The sequence below is a fragment of the Podarcis raffonei genome, chromosome 1, assembly GCF_027172205.1.
Source record: "Podarcis raffonei isolate rPodRaf1 chromosome 1, rPodRaf1.pri, whole genome shotgun sequence".
NCBI classification, from domain to species: Eukaryota; Metazoa; Chordata; class Lepidosauria; order Squamata; family Lacertidae; genus Podarcis; species Podarcis raffonei.
The window spans coordinates 119719912-119738717 of record NC_070602.1 but is presented as its reverse complement, the minus strand read 5'-3'; the positions used below and the strand labels follow the sequence as shown (position 1 = coordinate 119738717).

The window sequence follows — 18806 nt, the reverse complement described above, 5'->3', positions numbered from 1 at the left end:
TTTACTCCTGGATAAACTTTATAAAAGGGCCTCAGTCGTGGAGGGAAGGGGTCGTTGGATGATATGGCATGTCGTTCTAATTCTGCTTCCAACCAATTAACGAGAAGCAGTGCCTCAGCAGTGTAAGAGTTCTAGTGGGGAAGCCACACTCGCCAGATTATTGGCCGGAATGGCAGAAATTTTGTGGGGAGGTGGCAGTAGGGGATTGCACCTCCCCCCCCCAACAGGTGAGTTGCCACTGCTTCCTCAGAGAGGGAAGAAGAGAGGTGGCTGGGAGCACTGGCGGAATCAAACTGGCATTTCCGCTGGCACGTTTGCACCATGCAAATCTCTCCTCTCTCTCCCAGTAAGCAACAGTGACTCAACTGTTGGGAGGTCAGATGTGCAGTGGTGCCCCAACATGGCATCTGCTATTGGGGTTCCCCTACTGAGCATGTGATGGTTTGCAATAGGCATAATCCTGGGCTGGACTGGAGAGCTGTGATGCACTATATATATTTTCAGGCAAGAAAAACAAAACTGTGAAGAACAGATGAGTTAGATTAAACAAGGCATGTCCAAAGTCCGTTCTAGGGGCCAAATTTGGCCCACTGGTCAATGTAATCCGGCCCCTGTGGCAGTATATGTCTATATTTCCGGTTAAATCCTAAAAAAAAAATCTCAACAACTTTGGTCGGCCCTCACGCAAGTTAGCTTCATCAAATTTGGCCCTCTTCAAAAAAAGTTTGGGCACCCCTGGACTAAACCAATGCTACTGTATTTACTCGAATGTAATGCACACCTTTTTTGGCCAAATTACGCTGCGAAAATTAGGGTGCACATTCGATTTGGTGGCGCCAGCAAATTTCAGTTTCAAGGTTTTGAAAATTCAACGGCACATAAGATTCGCGTAAGTACAGTACTTTCTTACAAAATTCAAACCATACAATTTGTGGGGTTTTTTTTAAACAGGAAAGGTTTGTTGAACTGGTGTTATAGTTCATTTCCTTTGTATGCCCTGAGGAACATAAACTGGATATTTCACTAATTGTTAAGGGAAGGATCTGCAGCAGAAGGAAATCTTTGAATTTCTGACCTTCCTTTATATTGGAAGCAAAGCAGATTGTGCTCAAGCATGCCTGACACGTGTGCTGAGTACCATATTTTTCCGTGTATAAGACGCCCCCATGTATAAGAGGCCCCCTATTTTTGGGGACCCTAAATTAAGAAAACACCCCTCAGCACTACCTGTGTATAAGACAAGCCCCATTTTTAAACCTATTTTTTTTGGTAAAAAAACCCCTAGTCTTGTCTACGGAAAAATATGGTAATTCTACTGGGGAGCATGGCGACTTCCAAAATGTGTGGGTGGTGCTGTGGGTTAAACCACAGAGCCTAGGACTTGCCAATCAGAAGGTCAGCGGTTCAAATCCCCACGACGGGGTGAGCTCCCGTTGCTCATTCCTTGCTATTGCCAACCTAGCAGTTCAAAAGCACGTCAAAGTGCAAGTAGATAAATAGGTACGGCTCCCGCGGGAAGGTAAACGGCGTTTCCGTGCGCTGCTCTGGTTCGCCAGAAGCGGCTTAGTCATGCTGGCCACATGACCCAGAAGCTGTACGCCAGCTCCCTTGGCCAATAAAGCGAGATGAGCGTCGCAACCCCAGAGTCAGTCACGACTGGACCTAATGGTCAGGGGTCCCTTTACCTTTACCTATTTGCCATTTGGATTACTTTTGATGACTTGGAGTATGAACAAGAGCTGTACATCTGGTTGTTGGATGATGAAGCAATAAGACAAGATATGGCATGCTTTAATAAGCAGATGGGTGCATTTCGCAGGTTTCAGGCCAAAGGCTGCAAATTTCACCCACACAAGCGGAAAGAAGACGATGCCAAAGCTGTAGACTGCCTGAATGCTTTTAACTACATTTGTCAACACCTGCCTAAGAATTATATTATGGCTTGACTTCACATCTGGGCATTTGCTTATAATTAGTATGCATGTTAGAAGTGGCTGGTGCTAAATAGGTTTCCAGCCAGCTGTAGCTCTTGCAAAATTCGATAAAAATGATGAGGGGAGGCAGTATTTAGAAAACATTTATTGGATTATTTGTGCTTGCTGGCCAACATTTGATTGCATGTAACAGCCAACTAGGTTTAAAGACAAAATATCAACGTTAAAGGAAGCTGTCAAGGATCAGCACATAGCAGATTCAGTCTGTAATCCTATAAACACTTACTTGGAAGTATCTTTGAGCACAATGGGACTTGATTAAACATACAAAGGATTGTGGTCTGAGTGAAGGTTTGCAGAGAAAAGTTTTATTTACAGGAAATGCAAAATTGCTTCATCAGATATATAAGCAAAATAAAATTCTGCATTCCTGAAATAGGAAGTATCTTCCCGCAGGATGGCTTAAGCAACTTTCCAGCTTCATTCAATAAATCACACATTCATGCAACTGTCAAAATTAGCAACCTGTGCACCAAAGAATAACTGGGGAGTTCTGCATGTGACATTCCTCCTCTCCTGCGTTTCCATTTTCCCTCCTTGCATCTTGGCTTCTTTGTTCTCTCCTTTCTTGGTAGCAACACAGACCTTTCTCAGGCCCTTGCCTGAGGCTTTCCTTCTTTCTCCATGGATGCTCCTATTCCGTAATCCATGTAACGAAATTCATGCGTTTCCCTCCCAGGCCTGTGTTTCTTCCCAACCTTCTCCCCTCAGGCCTCTACTTCTTAAGACACTTGCCTTTTTGTCTCCTGTTTGATTCAGCCAACCGATCCTTTAACCCATGAACATGCTGGCAACTCCCATCACTGTTAGCAGCATGGAGCAGCATAACTTTAGGCATGGAAATCATTGTCCGTACATGTGCTGGGAACCCACCTGAGCTAATTTCTCTTCTCTTCTTTCCTTTTCTTCCAGGTAGAGGACGGAAGGTAAGCATTCTCACTTTTATTTACCTCCCTCTACTAACCCATTATAGGGACGCGGGTGGCGCTGTGGGTTAAACCACAGAGCCTAGGACTTGCCGATCAGAAGGTCAGCGGTTCGAATCTCCGTGATGGGGTGAGCTCCCGTTGCTCCGTCCCTGCTCCTGCCCACCTAGCAATTTGAAAGCACGTCAAAGTGCAAGTAGATAAATAGGTACCACTCCGGCGGGAAGGTAAACGGCGTTTCCGTGTGCTGCTCTGGTTCGCCAGAAGTGGCTTAGTCATGCTGGCCCCATGACCCGGAAGCTGTACGCCAGCTCCCTTGGCCAATAAAGCGAGATGAGCGCTGCAACCCCAGAGTCGGCCACGACTGGACCTAATGGTCAGGGGTCCCTTTAGCTTTACTAACCCATTACATAAAATGCCACCCTAAGTGCTTTGATGGTAATTTGAAAAAACTTCAAGGAACTTTAAATAGCCCCCAGACTGTGTACTCTTTGTGGAGCACAGATAGATACATTTTGAAGGGGAGAAAATACAAGAACCAGAATGCACACACACAAACACACATACATACACACATACCCAGAGAGAGAGAGAGAGAGAGAGAGAGAGAGAGAGAGAGAGAGATCAAAGCTGCTTTCACCCATATCCATGACCAGGCTTTAGGTAACTGCACTGATTTAGCATTTAATGTTAAAAGAGTTTTCCAGGTTTTCTAATAATTTGGGACCCCCCCTCCTCTTGCATAATGTCATCATGTGTTTTATGTGGAATGTTGAAAAGCCTTTTCTCTGCACAATCTTCCTTATTATTGTGCTGTCAGAAATAATGTTTATTTCCAACCCTGCAGGGTCAAAAAGGAGAACCTGGAATTGTGCCAGTGGTAAGTTGTTGTTGGGTTCCTTTGTTTATGGTTTCCATTTTAATTTTCACTGACATGACTCTTTACGGGGTAGAGTACGTAAAACAACTTATTTATCAGAGGCATTTATGTTCCATCTTTTGGTCCTTAGATTTCCCCATCCCCTGCCCAAAGATAGGTTGCAATAAAACAAGAACAGTTGTCAAATAATGGTGCAATTTGGCGCTTGCGCGCATGCCGCGAAACCCGGAAGTAACCCTTTCTGGTACTTCCGGGACGCCGTGGGACACAACCTGAAAAAACGTAACATGAAACAAACGTAACATGAGGTATGACTGTAAAATAACCAGACAGGACAATGTATATAAGTGAAGAATGGGTCAAATAGACCACAACTTTATTTATTGCAGATGTGAAAGTTTGGGCTTAGGCATTGGATATACCGTTTCAATCCAACCCATCTGCTGGGGGTGTATTCTAGGGTTAACCCAACCTTGGGGGGCAGGGGCTATGACCTACATCAAATAGGGGTCCCCCGACTGGTGTCCCCATTTGAGGAGTGCTATGGCCCTTGCCCCTGCCTGGGTGTCTGGACAGAAGCAGCTCCTCATTGATCCCTTTAATGGAATCCCCTTTCCCATGGAGGGGCAGGCAGAGGCTACAACCTCTCCTCCATCCAAGACAAAGCCACACAAAGTTGTGACGATTGCTATGAGGAAGGCAAAAACAAAGGGCCAGGGCCAATATGCTAAGTGGAAAAATTCCTGCCCAGCCCCAGTGGCCAACAATGTCCCTAACAAGGCCAAGCACTGAGAGATTTGTGTCTGTGGGGAAGTGAAAATACATAGCCGCCAGATAGCTTTTTAACGTACTTAGAGTGTTTGGTTTTTCATTTCCGGCTCTTGCTCCTACTGCAGAAAATCTGTGGAAATGTTAATGGAGTCTGTCAGACAAAGAGAGAATTCTTGCTGAGAATCATGCTGCAAATCATTACCACAAAATACATGCTACACTTCACTAAGTTGTGATCTGTTATTAAACTTGTTCTCTGTCCTTAGGTTACAGGTATTCGAGGCCGGCCCGGACCAGCTGTAAGTAATCACTAACTCCAGTATTCTTTAAAGAATGTGGAATATTCTCCCAGTGTGCACTTTCTTCTTATCTTTGGCAGCTGTTCTGATCTCTTCCTTTCAGAGTTGGTTATTGCATCTGCCTTCTAGGGCATGCTGAATAGCCATGCTATAGTTCTTATTTATACGATTGTTAGTGGTTGCTGTGCATGAGGTCTTTCATATAGATTTCCCAATCGGTTTTCATTTCCTATTGCTCTTCCTGCACTTTAGACTTCGCATATAATACATAGGAAAGGAAGTCCCCCCCCCGTGCTTTCCTGTACTTAGATGGTCCCAAGTGTCTGTTTACCCTTTCAGACGTGTGTGAGTGTTTGCATTTGCAAACATGGGGTAGGGACAAGGGAGTTGCAGCAGTAGGGTTGCAGGACCGGGGGGAGGGAGAGTTAAGCCATCTCTCCTTGCCTGATGCTTCTGTGCTCCAAATCCTGCAACTCTGCCCCTGCAAAGTGGCCTTTCTCTAACATCAGCTGCCACCTGAGTTTCATTGCACTCATTGGGAACGTAACATCTGGTCTCACGTTGAGTGGAAGTGAAAGATCTCAGATCCAGGGTTAGGAGAAAAATAGCTTTCAGTAGGCAGGCAAAAATAACATTGTCAGGCAGCTCAGAATGGTTGGCTTGCTTGTGTTTTCGCATAGCCATCTGGTTTGCCACTGTGAGAACACAAAGCTGGACCAGATGGGCCCTTGGCCGAATCCAGCAGGGGTCTACTTATACACATGTTCTACAACTTCGTAAAGTTCATTTTAGGTTGCTGACTCCTTGTCCCCATCTGCATACCTGTCAACTGTCTCACTGTGAGCAGGACATTCCAGAATTACAGAAGCAGTTGGATCTTGGGTTGCCTCATTTGGGCTCCCGCAAGAGTGTGGCCCCAACAGATGCCTGGTTTTGTGGGTTGTACCCTAGTGTGAATCACCTGGCTCCTGCAAGAGCACAGCCCTGAAAGATGCACATTTTGGGGGGCCGTGATCTCGCCTGAGTCTCGTGATTTTCTCATGTGCCCTGATTTTCCTCTGTGAGATGTTGGAGAGTATGCCTCTGATGTTTAACCAGTGGTCTCTGGGCAATTCTTCATGTGTTTTTCCTTTAACCCTCAATAGTGAACTTTTTTTAGGGGAATATGGGCCATAGTTTATGGCAGTGGCTTCCAAGCACTCTGCCTTCAGAGAGGGCATTCCATGTTGGCTCCTTTGCTGAGGAACTGCTATGCATCTGCCACAGAATTCTAGCCTGAAGATTCTGGAGCAGATTTATAACCCACCATCAGTTCATGTGATTGTAGGGATTCATGTGATTGTAGGGATTCACTGCTGTCCTGCCTGAACTGAGAACAAGACCTGGAGAACACACTCAACATTCCTCTGTGTCTTCATATTGCTGCAGAAGATTAGTAATGCCAGGTGGGCTACTGTTCAGGAAAGCTTACCTGCTATTACCAAACTTCTCACTGACCAACTCCTGAGAAGCTTACAAGGCTCCATGGAACACAGTTTGAAAACTACTGTGGCAATGCAGTCAGTCACAGAGGACCCAGATGCATGGAGCCAAATGAGAGCAGTTTCAACATTAACAAGACAATGAATCCACATTTCATGAAAGAGATAATTATTTAACTTCCAAACTGTGCTGTGCTCATTATGCTATTTCAAAATGTATGCATATGTCCCTAACAGTTCTAATTATTGGTCTAGGGGCCTCCGGGATCTCAAGGACCAAGAGGAGACAGAGGACCAAAAGGAAGACCTGTAAGTTGTTAACATATGCTTTCAAGAACCTTGTTTAATATATTATGTTCTCCACACTTGCAGCGGGCGTGGTACCCCGGATTGACCTCCTGTTGGAAGGAAAGATTACTGGATACATACAGTATCTGGTAATGCTTGGTTTGTTTGCAAATTTATTTCCAAATATAAATGCATTGCATAGCTAGGCCAAAACAGAGAAGGATGAGTCAAGTAGAGAAGGATGAGTCAACATCCCCAGTGATGGTCAAGAAACCATCCTTTGATCAATCAATTATTGGTAAAGTGTCAAGGGAACTTGAACAAAAGGCTAGATGAAAAGCAAATAAGCTGCCTTCTACAACTTGGTGCCAAATATGCCTTTAGTGTCTTGTTTCATTGCAGACCTGCATTTTGAAGTAGAAAATGTGTATTTCTGCATTGCTTCATGATCATGTCAAGCAAGGGTCTGGCACAAATTGGCCAAGTGATGGTATGGAATGTTTGCAGTCCAACTTCTATAAGAGATGGTGAACGCGGCTGTGTCACAACTGAAGTTGGCTAGAGTTTTAAACCTGTCTCAGGTCCTTTGTAGGGACGCGGGTGGCGCTGTGGGTTAATCCACAGAGCCTAGGACTTGCCGATCAGAAGGTCGGCGGTTCGAATCCCCGCAACAGGGTGAGCTCCCGTTGCTCGGTCCATGCTCCTGCCAACCTAACAGTTCGAAAGTAAATCAAAGTGCAAGTAGATAAATAGGTACCGCTCCAGCGGGAAGGTATACGGTGTTTCTGTGTGCTGCTCTGGTTCGCCAGAGGCGGCTTAGTCATGCTGGCCACATGACCCGGAAGCTGTACGCTGGCTCCCTCGGCCCATAAAGTGAGATGAGCGCTGCAACCCCAAAGTCGGCCACGACTGGACTTAATGGTCAGGGGTCCCTTTACCTTTACTTTACAGATCCTTTAGATCGGGGGTGCTAACCAATGAGATTCTCTCTAGATGTCGTTCAACTAAAGTTCCCAACATCCCAGTGGCAGAATGGGTCAATGCATCTGGCTGATAACCAGAAGGTTGGCGGTTCAAGCCCACTCAGGTACAGCTGTGGGGAGGAGTCTATGATTCTATGGCTGGCTGGGCTGTTGGGAGTTGTAGTCCAACAACAGGGCCCCACATTGACTACTCCTGCTTCAGACAGGGGCAGCTTTGTGGGACAGGCTAGGATTAGGACACAGCGGATAGGAAAGATAAGGGGCATTGAGTTTGGAGGCAAGCTGTCTGAAGGAGAGCTACAGAATAAACAATGAACTGGGAGTATAGGAGCCTGAGGAAAGAGGAGCAGGAGGAGGCTTGATGAAAAGAGCTGAGAAGACAGGGAAAGAGTTAATGAGAGACAGGCCTCTGGAAAAACCTTGCAGAGCTTTAAGGTCACCATGGTGCTGTGGTGGTTGTGGTGGTGGGGTTTAGAGAGACAGGAATTCTAGGGAAGATGACTAATCGGCGGGATGACTAAAAAAGAAAGCTGGGGAAAGAAGCAGTGGCTGAAAAGATGAGTCCCGAGGAAGCAATGGGTGGTAGAGATGTGGAGATGAAATAACAGAGCCAAGGAGAAATGCAAGAAGGAGGCACCGGCACATAGGACCTACGATCAGGAAGGAACATGTTGTATGGGCTGGAAGGAAGCAGGCAATGATGTCTTGGAAGACTGGTAACTGTGGGCCAGGAAACAAAGGGATATAGGATTGCTAAAACCTACTGGCTAGACTGGGGTGAGGAGCCTATGGCCCTCCAAATGCTGCTGAAGTCCAACTCTATCAGACCAAGCAAACATGGCCAGGTATGATGGGGGTTGCAATACAGAAAGGTCTGTACTGGACCAAAGTTTCCCCAGTCCTAGTCTAGACCTTGGCAAGGCTAGTGTACCTTTAAGAGTTACAGAGAAAGGGAATTCCTTTGGCCACTTGTGGGTTGCACCATTATGAGTTGGCGATGTTAAGGGAGCAAGGAGGGCCAAAAGACTCTACTGACTGTCTCTGTCCCTCTGTGTTGAATTTCACATATTGATTTGAACAAGCCATCCAGTTCCTTGGCTGCAAGCACTTCATTATGTTGTCATGTTTCCCAAATCTATTTTAGGCACTGAGTTAATGAGGAAGCAATGCAAGAATAATAGTGTGTTATGGTGCCATCTCGTGGTTCTCCTTAGGCAACTACGCCATTGCAATATGCACTGCATTTTGGGACAAGTTGACATAAGAAGCTGCAGGGTTAGCCTCTAGCTAATGCTTATTTTTTAAAACTCTAATCTTTTGTTTTGAGACAGTGCAGTGGAATTCTAATATTCTTCATTTTAAACTTCTTCTTCTTTTAAGGGTGAGAGTAGATATCAGTCTTAACCCCTTAGTATGGTGCTCAGCTTTATACCCCGTGATATCGTCCTGAAATAGAAGGAATTTAGGCTTGTTCACATGTTCCACTGAATGCAAGCACAAGTTGTCTCTTCACGTGTGCAAGTGCTTGTGTGAAAGACTGTGCACTTGTTGATTTGTTGTGTACATACAGGTAGACAAACTGTACACTCGTTGAATGCAACGTGCGAAGACCCCTGTAGTCATAAGGAAATACAGTGCAGTCCATGTTTCAGATAACCTACACTTGGAAAATACTTTAGAGATGGAACATTTCTCAGAGAATGCTAACACCAAACTTGCTGGCTCCAGCAAGGCAACACCTAAGCCCTCTTCACACAACAATAACTGTGGATATGATGAAGATGTGGAGGGGAGGGGAAGCGGATTTGAACCAATTTCCATTTATTGGAGCACCAGAGAATTGTAGCACCATAGGTTGCATGGGGTTGCACAGAGAACCTGCAAGCTTTTTTCAGATTTTCTGAATGAATGCTTAGAGGCTGGTGGGGGGAGGATGGTAGACACCAGATGAGCAGTAGCAAGATTCCAGGGGGTTCCAGGCACTCACCCAGGGTCTGTTTTCTTTTGGAGAATTGAGACACGGCGGAGACTGTCGTAGCTTTAAGAAATATGGTTTATTCACCCAATTACACCTTCAGTCTGTAGGGAGGAAGTCCAGATTTTACAGCATGGTTGTTTCAAGAAGGGCTTGTTCCCCCACAGCAGTGCAGCCCTGGAGTCCAAGGCATTTCTCCCAGCCAGCCTTCATCCAGCCTACCCAACATGGATCCTAATCTTTTCTCTCCCCCTTCTTCTTCCCACCACACCTTGCTCTAAAGGCTCTTCTTTCCTGCCCCATACCCAGTTACCCTGGCAGCCTTCCAAATCCCCAGCCTCTCTTCACACCTCAGGACAAGGGAGGAAGACAGATCTCTTGCATTGCCAATAGCCCTCAGTGGTTCTGTATTGTTTCTTAACGGCCCTTGCTTGGCTGGGTCATTTTTGCTTAGGCTTGCTCTGAAGCTGGTATTTCTCCCTTCACATTTCAAATAATAAAAATCCTGCCATTAATTAATTTCTAAGATTTAGGGGTCCCCCCCCCAATCTATAACAATATTTAGAAAACCAATGTTCAGTTTTGTTTTGTTATAATCAAAAGATGGTACACAGTATGACCACTGCAAGTTTCAGAATGCCTCAGATTACTGTTGTGGTGATGTTATTTTGGCTGGCCTCTCAATCTCAATAGTTAACACTGAACAATGGCTCCTTCAGAAGCCTCCATTTGATGTTTCATTTCATCTGTGGGAGCTTACCTTCTTCTTGAGTTAGAATCTCTCACCTGTCAGCAATATTTCTATATTCCTAGTTTTTTTAGTAAAAAAATCCCCAAGCATAAAATACACTTGGTCCTGTGCTGCAGGTGAGAGGAAGATGAGGTGAAAAACATGAAGAGGAAGCACATCTGTAGTTCATATCAAAAGGCCATCCCTTCCTATTGAAGATGCTTGCTAGGAAGCACTTATTTATTCTCCTCCTGGTCTTTCATACTCAGCTACTAAGTGACTCATCCATTCAAAGTCAAAATGGCAGAGCCCTGTCGCAAATGAACAAGGCTATGAAGTGCATGAGGTTACCTCAGATGAGTCACCACAGATTTTATTCCAGACAGCTCCATGAAATATTTCTTCTGTTTTCCTCATTCCTCCCCTGCCTCACTGTCATCCAAACAGCCTGTTTGGCTATATGCCTTGTGCTGAAAAAGAAGCCATTGTGCGGAATTATGTTATAAATCTTGAACCGTGTGCCATGGAACCCAAGAGGTTACTCTCAATTTGCGTGTGAGTGAAAAATGATAGAGTGGAGTAAATGACAATCTGGGGAAAACCTGAATTGCTGTTTGTGCCGACTGAGCCCTAAAGAGCTCCCTAAATTTGTTTCGGAGGGTGCCTTAACCCTATGAAGAAGATTTAGAGGGAGGTATAAAGGGCTGGTGGTGCTGTGGGATAAACCACAGAGCCTAGGACTTGCCGATTAGAAGGTTGGCGGTTCAAATCCTTGCGACGGGGTGAGCTCCCATTGCTCTGTCCCTGCTCCTGCCAACCTAGCAGTTCAAAAGCACATCAAAGTACAAGTAGATAAATAGGTACCACTCCGGCGGGAAAGTAAACAGCATTTCCGTGCGCTGCTCTGGTTTGCCAGAAGCGGCTTAGTCATGCTGGCCACATAACCCAGAAGCTGTACGCCAGCTCCCTCGGCCAATAAAGTGAGATGAGCACTGCAACCCGAGAGTCAGCCACGACTGGACCTAATGGTCAGGGGTCTCTTTACCTTTACCTTTTATAAAGGGCTGGAAAGGAGAGCGGGAATTGGTGAATATTGTCTCCCACCCCCCTTTCCACTGACAAATTCCTTCCACCAGCAGACAGAAAGAACTGGATGCCACCCTTGGTTCTTAGTTCAGAAATCCTTCTAGGAGAAGGGGGGAAATGGTATTGAAGTCATAATCGGCCGTTTGATGTTTCTGGCTTTTAAAAAGAAACCATGGGTGGAAATGTTCAGCCCAAAAGTAGATTGTTTTGCCAGGTTATCCTGGAATGAATGGGATCTGTGTGAGAATGGACGTTATCTAATAATTTAAGAGCCGTTTCAAATGTTACAGCTCCCATCTTAAGGCTGGTGGGAAAGCTGTGGTGCAGTGATGTTGACTCTGTTGGTGTGTGAGCATCTATTTGTGAGTTTTCATTTCTTTCTGCAGCAGAGTTCCTTTTACAGAAAAGCTTTTCTGCATCTTTTTCTTTTTTTACAACAGCAGCAGCAGTATTCCAGCTCTCAGTGAAATTCCCAATACAGGAATAAACACCATTTGGTTCTGTTTCTCAGAGTCTTTATTATTTGCAAAACTTTACACTGGTCATTAATAAATAGCTGAAAAACAAATAAAGCAACATAATGCTTTTTCTCTTTTAGCCATTCGGCCAGAGACCTAATGCTGACTTATTCACGTGCTCATTTAGCCTTAATGGATCACATGACCTAATAAAGGCACCTGTTGCTGGGGGAATTTTCTGTTGCCTAGCAGCTTGTTCAAGACCATTTTCAAGTGCCTTCTAGAATATTCCAACAGACTCCATGTGAGGGTTGAAACTTCTGGAGTTGTGGCCATACTGCTATTGTTGCCTAGGTACCTTCAGTAACAAGAAGGGCTCACTTAGCTTTGTTGGTCTGTTTATGTTCTGCAAATACCTGTCCTGATTTTTACTACTTCTCTTTTTAGGGTGCACGTGGTCCTCCAGGAATAGATGGGGAACCTGGTATACCTGGACAACCTGGCGACCCTGGGCCTCCCGGTCAACCATCCACAGGGCCAGATGGAGTGGGCAGAGTAAGTGATGTTTGTCTTGGGCAGTATAAGAAGAGAAACTCAGGGTAGCAGCGTGCAGGCTGATGTTTGAACTTCAGGATTTCAAACTTACACAATAAATGTAGAAATGTTTTGAATTTTCGGTTGGTTTCAGTTTAATCTTGCCTTTGGATGGAGACATAGGGTGGATCCACACACAGGGGAAAAAACGCTATAAATAAGTGAGAAATTAAATTGTTATGACAAAAGGGAAAAAATGCCATGTAAAAACCGTATAGATTTTTTTTTTTTTGCTCTCTGCTGCCATCTGGTATTGCATGCTCATAACGAATTCGAAACATTATTTTTTGACTAACATAGCTGAGTCCATAGTGTTGATGTTTCATGCCACTTGCTCTCCAGCCAAAGACTGGTTGTTGTTTTTAATCGTCTGGACTCAAAAGGTGAAATATTGAAATAGGAAATCAGGGAATTTATTTATTTGGATATTGATGCATTTAGAAATTTTTTTTCAGCTTTATTAACTGAAATAAATGACTGTGCAATTTAAAGAGAAAGAGGGAGAATAGTTGAAGGTTCACACAAACCTCACACAAAGTGAAGGTAGCTAGGGTTGGAGGAGGAATCCATTTTAAATTGGTGCTTCCAATTTGATCATGCTTTGCTTGCACCAGATAGCTCTTGCATCAAATGGCCAGTTATGTGCATTAAAAAAACAACAACTCTGCAAAATTATCACAAAATATGCATATTTTATGTATAATATGTATAAAAGCATTACTATATTTCTGCATCATGATTCTACAGTATGTATAAACATTTTTATACACTTGTATGCATCGTTGCTGTCATCATCATTTTGTTTGCATGCCGCCTTTCAACAAAAAAAAATGTGCTCAAGGCGGCTTACGATCAGTGAGACCAACGATATGCCCTGAACCAAGTGACCTGCAGTCTAAGATTCAGGCTGCACATATTTGTGACATCTCTGCATATAAAGTAGGGCTGCCATATGTCTGGATTTTACCAGGATTTCAAAGGCGGAATTGACGGGGGGTGGGGGCTGGATTTCAGAAATGTGACGCTTTGTCCAGGATCTTAGGCAAGTCAATTGAATAATCACATTTTCTAGGCTTTTTTGTGAAAGAAATCTCAACCAATCTGGGGATTGTCTAAAACAGGGGTGTTGAAACTTTTTTCAAAGAGGGCCAGAGTTGATGAAGTGAACATGCGTGAGGGCTGACCAAAGTTGTTGGGGTTTTTTAGGATTGAAAATGTTGAGCTTTTTTTACGATTTTACCCCAAAGTTACATATACTGCCACAGGGGACGGATTAAATCGACCCGCGGCCCGGATTAGGCCCCTGAATCGGACTTTGGACATGCCTGGTCTAAGAAAAGCTCAACAGCTCTTGGTGCATCCTGGTTTTTTACTTTTTGAAATATGGCAACCCTATAGAAAGATACTTTATATGTTGCATAATTATCTTGGTCAACTAAATATGCGATTGGACAGTGGGCACTGCTTAATTCTTTTGTAAGTCCTAGTTGTACCTTAGAATTATAATTTCTGTGACAAGATTTCTGTGTAAATGTCAGATTCCTGAGGTAAAACAAACGAAATCCTAGGCAACTTGTCAGATTTGATGGTTGCGGAAAACACGCCTGAGGTAATACGTGAGGCAAGAATCTATACAGAAATCTATGGAAATGCAGGTCTATCCTAGGTGAACTTTCCTTTAAAAATTTTTTTAAAAAACCAATGGCAACAAAACAAATTATCAATCAAAATAACCAATTACATTTTTTACCCATTTTTATTCCCCCCATCCCCCCCTCTCCCCCCACCAAAGACTTTCCTCAGCTCCCCTCTCTGATTTCTTTGCACACATTATTCTCTGCATGTTAAAAGTTGTACATATCATTACCTTATCTGTCACATATTCTATTAATAAATTTGTGGATGTTTATTCAAAACCTGCCAAGGAGTCAAAGTCATTTTGGGGTTTTTTTTAGATAGTTTGTAAAAAGTTCCCATTCCTCTTTGAAGTCACAATTGCCCTTCTCACGTAATTTATATGTCAACTTTGCCAACTCCGCATAACTCATCAGATTAGGGGAACTTTCCCACTTTTTCATATATAAAGGAAAAGAATTGCATAAATTAGGCTTGCATGCATTTGGATCCTCATGCTATCTACTTTAAACGATTACCCTAGATGTTTGGTGGAAGGTGGGGGGGGGGCAGTGCATATCAGGACCAACCCCAGAGGTTTGCCATGCTCTCCAAACCTCTATTCCCCCACAGATCGACCATCAAAACCTAGCCATGAAGAGTTCGTTGCTTTGTATCTCATCCCAGTATGGAACATTGGCAGAAACTTAAGATCGGGGGAAACCCAAAATGTCCCATTCCATGGGCATTGCTGCAACTATTTCCCTCCAATGATTATCGTTCCTCTTCATAATTCCCAAGGACTGAAACTAGAATGCGTTAGAGGCAGCAATTCAAAGTGGTATGAGGCATGACAATGACCTGACCTCTCATGTACTGTATACATGAGAGGTACTATAAGATGCCCCCATCTATAAGACGCCCCCTATTTTGGGGGCCTCAAAATTTATAAAATGGGGGGGGGGAGTTTGAGCTTTTGGGGAGGATTATGTCAGGGAACTGCCATCGACTCAGGGGCAAGAGGGGAAAAGCAGGATGGATTACAGAGAGCCCCCAAAGATCGTGGGAAGCAGTGGAGGAGAGTAACCACGCCACAGTGGAGAGGACCTTCAGGGCTCGGAGGAGGCGAGGCAGTGCCAGGACACCTTGCCTGAGCAAAGCGGGGAGGAGGGAGGTCCTCCGTTACCCACGTCCTCCTTGCACAGTAGGCTTCCGTGCAGAGAGGGGAAGTGCAGACTGGGCGTCAAGAAACTACTCTGCTGGGGAAGGTTTAAGGACCGCCCACTCTCAGATTCTGCCAGTGAATGAGCGAGCCATGGAATAGTGGCGCTCTGCATGGTGAAGGGTTTTTTTTTTGCACCAATAACAAGGCTTTACAACAGACCAGGGAGGCATTTGCCTGATTGCTCTCGAGCAACCCCCTGATACCCTTACAGATTATTTGGGGGGAATGCCGAAAATTGCTCACCCGCCAGAATGCAGCACACAACCACAAGCGTCACTTACAATTGCCGTTTACAATCTTGGGCTCGCACTTCGTTCCGGCGGGTGAGTGATTTTTGGTGTTGGCTGCTTGATTGTTGTGGGAAGGGGGAATCCCAAAAATCGCTCACCCGCCGGAACGCAGCACACAACCGCTTACGTCGCAGCTGCCTGATCGCCACCATTAGCCCTCCTGTTTGCCGCTGCGGCAGCCAATAGACAGCTGCCCTTGTCACAGCAAGTGGGAACATGATTGGCGGCCACTGGCGGTGACCAGGGAGCTGATAGGTGGTTTCTGCGACGCAAGCCCGAGTTTTTAAGCAGCGATTGGCCGCTTGGTTGTTGGGGGGGGGTGGGGAGATGCCGAAAATCGCTCACTCGTTGGAACGAAGTGTGAGCCCGAGATTGTAAGCGGCAATTGTAAGCGACACGAGCGGTTGTGTGCTGCGTTCTGGCGGGTGAGTGATTTTCGGCACCCCCCCAACAAGCAAGCAGCCAATCACTGCTTACAATCTCAGGCTCACACCCAAAAAACATTTTCTCTTAGCACTACCCGTGTATAAGACGAGCCTAAATTTTGAACCTCATTTTTGGGTTAAAAAAGCTAGTCTTACACACAGAAAAATACGGTACTTCAGAAAATTATCATTTCTGAGACGGAAATGCTAGTTTCCTTATATGTCTGGAGATTTATTTATTTTTGGTCTGGCATCCATTGTGCCATCTATTCTGCTTAAAAAGAATGATGTGTTTTGCTCCTAGGTGAAACCTCATGAGCATGATGTCAATCAGAAAATCCAGATTGACAGCAGCTTTGTAGTGCCAGAGTATGAGGGTAACAAACAGTGATTTACAGAGCAATCCTTTACACTTCTACTCAGAAGTAAGTCCCACTGAGTTCAGTAGGGCTTACTCCCTGGTAAGTGTGTACGGGATGGCAGCCTTAAATATTTACATACATTGATATTTACCCCAGCCTCTTGTGACATGCAGAAAGTTTAATCAGTGCTGGTTTAATTATAAATTATTCCTTTTTAATTAAGTTTGAAATTATTCTTGATCATGGCGTGTGTGACATCCTTGAGAGGGAACAGGGCTATCATTCTCATGGGCTTGGGAGATAACAGGGTAAGTTTTTAAAAAATAAGCAGAGCCTTGGATAATTCAATTCATGCTCATTTTTCAAACTCTTGACTCCCAGAGCTCAACGTGAGGATAAGGCATTTTCCTTTTAATTAAACCTGGCATACCTTTGGAAACAAATGAAATGCAGGTGATGGCAGAATGAATTTTGAAGGCAAATGATTAATGGACTTTGGAATTGATGAGCTTAAGGAAAACCTTAACTTTACAAAGTTGAGGCTGCTGTCCAGAGGTCTGTAAGACTCAAGGAATAATAGAATCAAAGAACTGTAGAGTTGTAGGGTCATCTAGTCCAACCCCCTATGGTGCAGGAATATGCAGGAATATGCAACTGTCCAATACAGGGATCGAATTTGTAACCTTGGTGTTATCAGCACCCTGCTCTAACCAATTGAGCTACTCAGGCTTCAGTACAATTTGAAGCAATGCAGCCTTCCCCTTCCTCAGTGTTGTTAGACTCCAGATCTAACCAGCATGGCCGATGGTCAGGGATGATGGGAGCTGGAATCCAACACCATCTGGGGAGCACCTGGTTGGGGAAGCCTGGTGATAAATGATACAGGAATCACAGTATGGTGAGTTCAACATTCAGTTGTGAGGCTTGGGGGCAGGGGCGGGGCCAGAAGCCCCGGTCCGGATCTCAGCTTGAAAAGACCAGAGGCAAAAAACCAACAACCTAGCAAACAGTTCACTCCTAATGACTGAAAGATTTGCAGTGAAATCCTAGACTTGCTTAATCAGAAATAAGTCCTACTGAGTTAAATGGAACTTAAAGGCTTGTAAGTGTGCAGGGATGGGTTTCTTGAGTACCTCGCTTTACTTTTATGATTGCAAGTTGTTTTAATTGTTTTTAATGTTGTGATCGACCATGGAGTGAAGGGTGTGTTATAAATAAATTGTTGTGGTTGTTGTTCTTTTTATTATCATCATTCATACCTGCACACATACCCCTGACCTTGCAAAACAACAACAACACACCACCCACATCTTTTTGGATTTACCTTGTGGTTAATGGTTATCCTTCTTATGATTGCAGCCATTTACATCTCAGATGGCAGGACTGGATGAAAAGTCTGGGCTTGCTGGCCAAATGGGCTTCATGCCCGGAGCAGTGGTAAGAATATTTTATTTATCTGTATATTTGTTGGCTACAGGATTTCTATCCTGCCTTTCCATTTTCAAAGCGAAGCAGCTGAGCTAGCCAACAAGAAGAATTTTTAAAACAACAGCCATCTAGCAAGACAACATAGGATACAATGGATGATATCCAACTAAATTATACAGTGGTACCTTGGTTCTCGAACTAAATCTGTTCTGTGAGTCCATTCGACTCCTGAAATCATTTGAAAACCAAGGCGTGGCTTCTGATTGGCTGCAGGAGCTTCCTGCACTCAAGTGGAAGCCATGTCAAATGTTCGGCTTCCAAAAAACGTTTGCAAACTGGAACACTTACTTCCAGGTTTGTGGCGTTTGGGAGCCGATTTGTTCGACAACCAAGCCATTCGAGAACCAAGGTACCACCGTACTCACATTATACTCATTGAAATCAATGAATTCCCTCTTTTCTTATTCCGATGAGGTTTGCTATTACTACTCATTATACATCTGGGTCCTACACCTCTGTCTGCTTTTGTTGCTGCTGAGTCTTCTGTTGCATTTTTAATTACTAGAATAAATGTGTTATTTATGGGTCACAGTTCAAAGCTCTGTGTCCCCAGCCAAGCTTTTGACTGGCGCTTCTTGAACAGCAGCTCCACAAGGCGCATGGCATCTCCTTTTGAAAGGGGATCCAATTTGTACTGTGTGAGATGTTTTTATGGGCACGTGTGTGTGTTCTGACACCCAGAATGGCTACACTGAATGACGTACAAGCATTTGTAAAACAAGAAAATGTTAAATATCTGCTTAAATTACTAAGACCTAAATACTGGAAAACAACTAAAGCTCTGTCTACAGAGGAGTGGTATCAGAAAAAATGTGGTTTGTTCAGATCCTGAACAGGAGGAGCTGTTTATAAGGTCCTAGAAAGCTAAACTCCCTCATGTAGATGTTCATGAACAAGCTTTAGTTATATATTTTTTCTTTCCCTCCATTTAGTGTAT

General features: G+C 44.3%; 1 protein-coding gene across 2 annotated transcripts in view; it reads left to right on the top strand.

The window, feature by feature from the left end:
- Window positions 1-18806, top strand: part of COL5A2 (collagen type V alpha 2 chain) — a 186965-nt gene that overhangs the window by 97011 nt on the left and 71148 nt on the right. For both annotated transcript variants that reach the window (XM_053360184.1, XM_053360191.1), the window contains 6 exons: window positions 2907-2920; window positions 3768-3800; window positions 4838-4870; window positions 6607-6660; window positions 12319-12426; window positions 17741-17818. In XM_053360184.1, the coding sequence (XP_053216159.1) occupies window positions 2907-2920; window positions 3768-3800; window positions 4838-4870; window positions 6607-6660; window positions 12319-12426; window positions 17741-17818 (320 nt within the window). The remainder of the gene's footprint in view (window positions 1-2906; window positions 2921-3767; window positions 3801-4837; window positions 4871-6606; window positions 6661-12318; window positions 12427-17740; window positions 17819-18806) is intronic.